Below are 5752 nucleotides of genomic sequence, written 5' to 3' on the forward strand. Positions count from 1 at the left end.
TGATTGTGAGTTTGTGACATGGGAAACAGAATCTGATTAGTGGGGAATGCGGCATTGGAAAGTTAAAGGATAGGGGCGAAATCTGAAAGAATACAAAGAAAAAACATAACATATAGAAAGAAGGGTACAACCTTGCACACAGGAACAGTGATGTTCGCGGGTATTAATACAATGGAGGTAAGGTTCAGGGCTAAGTGTGTAGCCTGAATTCTACGATCTCGGATTGTCCGCTACTACTATCATCTACGTGGATGATGAGCTAGCGATGGATGTTCTAACAATATCCACAGCCCCCGCCTCCGCCTCCACCTTTACCTTTCCCTGTTAGATTCCACCGCGACTTGGGCACCGAACTAGAGGGTACCGAACTTTCCGGGGTCTGGGATTTTGCCCGACCGGTGGCTCTGTGCGCCTGGGCCTTCGGGTTCTCGTCCTTGCTGGAATGCTTGTCATGTTGTGCGAGTTGCATCTCAAGATAGAACTTGCAGCTTAGAATTCCTGACACGTCGAAGAGTCGCTCGTATTCTTGTGATGTGTTTATTTCATGTCACCTGCGGTTCGACTTTATTCGTGTCATAGGAACCAGGGAAATTCCTCGCTATGAAATAAATAACTGTACCTTTTTTTTTTTCCATCTGGAACTTACGAGAGGAATGCATTGTTTAGGATGCTTCTGCTTGATTGTCTTGACAGATATTTTTAACCGTCCATCAATGGAAGTAAGCTTTGATATGTTGTAATCATTCGCAGGGAGTTCTGAGGAGACATTCTCGATGTCTCATCGTAGGTGGTATGGTCCCGGCGTTGTATTCCTGTGAATGATTTCAACAATAATCCAGACACCACACGGAAGGCATGCTGACGAGACGCTTGCACTTTGCGGCTAGCGATTGATCTATCATGCCTTGCTGAGATTGAAGGCATTGTCTTCGTGGGTGCAGCAAGGAGTTCGGCCGTTCTGTTCCAACGCTCCTTGCTACATTCCGTGAGTTATTCACGATTTAGAGGGTCACTCACCAAAGCTCTTCCACGGGCGGCGCTTCTCAGAAGATTGGGCTTCAGTTGTTGGAACAAAGAGTTCGCGGGAATGCACACTGGTTCTATCGAATACTTATCGTTTTCGCAATTCGTTAGCATTTTCAACCCGAGGTTCTAATTCAGTTTTGGATTTTGCTTATCAATGCTCTAGGGACCCGCTAGGTATAGACTTTGCAGACTGAGCTTTGACGCCACCGCGAATCAGTTTTAAGTGTCTTCGTAACAGTTTCTTGGAAGGCCCGGAAAGAATGCTTTCCGTGAGTGAGTTGTCCCTTTGGAATTCAAAAGTAGGAGATGCACAATTTTCATCAGGGCTGAATGTTTGGAGCGCCATCGAACAAGTCGTGAATTTTCGTCATTCTAGATTATCCAAAACCCATTGATGGCAACTCGAGCCATTGTAGTGATTCCGCATGAGAGATTGGTAAAGAATCTGTTACTGCCCGATCACAGCCATGAGCTTGTTTATCAATGAAGCTCGCCCATGAACCCCATAGACGAAACCGTCTCACATCCACCAATATTAACGAGTAGAGATGGCAAGAGTGGCGATGGTGCCTAAGTGTATTGCGCCGAACAGACTGCTTCATTTGAGCCTACTGCTTCTTGTATTGCATTGCAGTATCTGTGGGGCGGTGAACTCCGAAGGTCCGTGCTGATAATACCAATTGTAACCCCTGCTTTCAAAACGAAATTTCACAGTGGTCAAATGTGGGACCATTATCTCTTCCACTCCTCGCCGCCGTTTTCTCTTCTCATACATTGTAATTATCCTGCGGAGACTGCCACTTGTAAACATATGTGTGACTGTTTGTGAGTGGAACTGCAGGGTTACTACTACAATCCTTCAAGCAAGGCTTGATTGACCCTGCCGGCGTTCTCAGCAACTGGAACAATTCAGACACAACTCCATGCAACTGGAAAGGCGTCCTATGCAGCAATTCGACGATCGCCGTCATTTTCATGTACAGAACAGAAGCCTGAACCAGTTTGCTACTAATTTGTCTCCAATAATTTCACGGTTCATGTTCTTTCTGTCGTTTTCCTGGCTGCATATTGCTAACGTTGAAAGGAATTCCTTTTTTTTGTTGGAATCAGAAACCTTCCGTTCGCGAATCTCACCGGAAATGTTTCTTCTAAGCTAGCTGGTTTGAAGTATTTGGAACGATTGTAAGTAATCCACTCCCAGAGTCTGTGTGTCCCTCAGTGGCTTTCCTGGTCTTGTGTGATCACTGTCGATGCCAACCATTCACCTCTCATAAATATATTTCCGGTGATTCTTGCAGGAGCCTTCATCACAACAGATTTTTCGGGGAAATCCCTGATTCTTTTAGCAACCTGACGAGCTTGCGAGTTTTGTAAGTAGCTTCAGTTATCTATTTTTACATGGCATGTCATATTCAAGTGCAGTCTTTCTTGATTTTTACTTCATATCAGGCAGTTAGCGCAGTTCTTTACTGATGTGTGTGTCATCCTTCATTCAATATTTTCCACTGCTTAACGAGTACTGGTGTTGGTGTGTCTCTGATTCAGAAACTTGCGCAACAACAGCATTTCCGGAAATATCCCACAATCTCTGAGCGCACTGAAGAACCTCCGCATACTGTATGCAACCACTTCCTATATCTGCTTCTCCCTCTCGCCGAAGTGACTTCAGAAGTGAACTGCATTTATCTGATTTATTTAGAAGCAGACTTAGGCTTGTGTTTTTATATCCTTTCATTAAGCTGTTTTGCACTTTTCTTCCAGGGAATTGGCGAACAACGAATTTCATGGTTCTATTCCAGAAAGCTTTAGTGCGTTAACAAGCCTGCGTTACTTGTAAGTTCATTTCATACTGGCCTGAATATTGCTCTCGCTCACAAATACTCTTGTTTGATTCTTAGAGAAATCCTCGTGATCTGAACTTACTGGCAGAAGACTGCCATTGCTGATATCTCACGTCCTGTGATTATTGTATAGCCATGAAGCGATAATAAATTAAAAAAATTAAAATTTTATCATTTCCTGTTGCAGCAATATTTCCAACAACCATCTCATCGGAAACATTCCAGGCGGAGCTCTACGGCGCTTCAATGCATCCTCGTAAACGACCAGCCCTATCAAACATTTTTTTTAATGAGTTCTTGTAACGCATTTGTTGTACAAAGAACTGCATTGATTCAAAGCGTGGAAAGTTGCAAACTCGGAGAGAGTAGCAGCATTCTCATGTATGGATGTTGGTCTTGGGCAATAGTTTTGCAGGGAATGCCGGCTTATGCGGAGTTTTGGGAGGACTGCCTTCTTGCGCTCCATCCCCATCACCCGCGGTTGCTCCCGCTTTCGAACCTCCCCAAGCAGTGTGGTCCCACAAATCTTCCCTGAGTGGGGGTCAGATCGTGCTCTTGTGTGTAAGTTTGTTTCTATTTGTAAAATTCGTCATTTTAGCGATTTTCATCATGCGTTGGATGAGGAAAGACAACGATTTAGAAATCAGTCTTGGATCAGGTGGGAAGATAGTGATGTTTCAAGGAGCCGCGAAGGCCCTCCCTTCGTCCAAGGAGGTGCTGCAAGCCACGCGCCTGATTCGCAAGAAACACATCATCGGAGAGGGCGGTTACGGAGTCGTATACAAACTACAAGTGAACGATTACCCGCCCTTGGCAATCAAGAAACTCAAGACGTGCTTGGAGTCAGAGCGCAGCTTTGAAAACGAGTTGGACACTCTCGGAACCGTGAAGCACAGGAATCTCGTGAAACTGCGGGGTTTCTGCTCATCTCCCTCGGTGAAGATCCTGGTTTACGACTTTCTACCAGGCGGCAACGTCGATCAGCTCCTCCACCACGCAACGGAGGAGAATCTACCAGTGGACTGGCCGATTCGTTACCGGATAGCACTCGGGGTAGCTCGCGGTCTTGCATATCTTCATCACAGCTGCGAGCCGCGCATCATCCACGGCGACGTCAGCTCGTCAAACATACTTCTCGACAACGAGTTCGAGCCCTACCTGTCCGATTTCGGACTGGCGAAGCTGGTGAGCACCAACGACACACACGTCACTATGACTGTGGGCGGCACATTCGGCTACGTTGCACCGGAGTTCGCCAAATCGGGACACGCCACCGACAAAGTGGATGTGTACAGCTACGGCGTGGTGTTGCTGGAGCTTCTGAGTGGGCGAAGGGCGGTGGACGAGTCCATGTCGGATGAGTACGCCAACCTCGCCGGCTGGGTCCGGGAGCTTCACAACTGCGGCAGAGCCTTGGAGATCGTGGACCCCAACCTGCGAGACACAGTTAAAGATGTGGCCCTGGACCTGTTGCTGGAAGTTGCATGCCACTGCGTCTCCTTGAGTTCATACGATCGACCCCAGATGAACAAAGTGGTGGAGTTGCTGGAGCTTCTCTCCGACACCGCGTCGTCACCCATCCGCTCCTCCCTCACCACGTCACTGGAATCTCTGCAACGATCTGCTTCTGCGGACCCATGACGAGTTTCCCTCATTTTTGTTACAGCATGTAGAGATTCTGAATGTTTTGGTTACCACTTTCTTTGTAGAGAATTGTATGATACGGTGAGGGTGTCAGAGTTCTGGAGGCAAATGATTGAAGCATAATACAGAAACACCACACATTACAGTGCCATTCTTACAGGTATTACTACCCAGTTGTAAACTTCCACTTGCTGTTTTGAACACAAGTTGAATGAGATAAATGAATCTGTACTAGTGTTTTGTCTATTGTTTCTTTTGATTGTGCATTGCCGTTTCGATGCAACAGTTTGCCTGATTTGTTACCTTATGTTAACATATCCCTCTCACTGGCTAGAATTGTATATTATTCTATATCAAATAAAGTATGAACATGGATTTCCAAGAAATGTTTTCGAAATAGGAAAGTAGTATTTAAAATTTGGGTCGATTTGTGAAATATTTTTCGAACTCCAAATAGGATCAATTTCCAGAATAAGAATTTAATTAGAAATTTCATACTCAGTATGATTCTATTATAATCTAGTCCAAGTAGGTTTGCATTTCTAACTTATGGAACAAGCTTTGTACAAATGTTTCTTTTCACTTCACAACGAAGATTGGAAACCTCACTGGAAATGTCTAATCTTCAATTCTCTTCTTAAGACGCCATTATGTCTCTTTGTGTTGTAAACATTTTGTATAATTCGGTTTTATTAGTATTATGAGATTAATAGGATGTTTAATTTTTTCTTTATCAATTTTATTAAAAAATCAATGTGAAAATTAATCAAAACAATCATACTATAAAATGCAAAGGCCAATAACATTTGTATCAACTATCAAACCTATATGCTTTTACAACCATAGGTAATAATCTTTAATATAATTATTGATGATTTTTTATCATATATATATATATATATATATATATATATTGAAGTTGTATCCTTGTAACTTGAGTATATATCCAAAAAAAATCCTATTATCGATTTCAAATATCTTGTTTTAGGATCCATAAAGTCCTTAATTTGCAATATTTTTTTTTAAAATTCTAGGTAAAGATTTGGAAATAATACTTATTGGTGATAATAAATTTAGATCTTCTTACATCTTTCTATTTGATATATCTGTACCAAAAGATTTTTAAAACTCAGGTCTATTATCTAAGTTACAAATATCATTGATTGTTATATGTTTATGGGTCAGCCACATAAATGTTTGAGCAGATGTAAATCATGCTTATAACTTTATTTTCAACCTAT

At 43.0% G+C, this 5752-nt stretch overlaps 1 protein-coding gene across 1 annotated transcript; it reads left to right on the plus strand.

The window, feature by feature from the left end:
• The first annotated feature begins 707 nt into the window (after positions 1–707).
• Positions 708–4757, plus strand: LOC112277986 (LRR receptor-like serine/threonine-protein kinase FEI 2). The gene is made up of 8 exons (XM_024510930.3): positions 708–1686; positions 1868–2003; positions 2137–2208; positions 2325–2396; positions 2572–2643; positions 2788–2859; positions 3055–3123; positions 3275–4757. The coding sequence occupies exons 1-8, from the start codon at positions 1575–1577 to the stop codon at positions 4506–4508; spliced, it is 1839 nt and encodes a 612-aa protein (XP_024366698.1). The 5' UTR covers positions 708–1574; the 3' UTR covers positions 4509–4757.
• Positions 4758–5752: the final 995 nt, after the last annotated feature.

Source organism: Physcomitrium patens, chromosome 26 (assembly GCF_059467195.1).
Source record: "Physcomitrium patens ecotype Gransden chromosome 26, ASM5946719v1, whole genome shotgun sequence".
Classification (NCBI taxonomy): Eukaryota; Viridiplantae; Streptophyta; class Bryopsida; order Funariales; family Funariaceae; genus Physcomitrium; species Physcomitrium patens.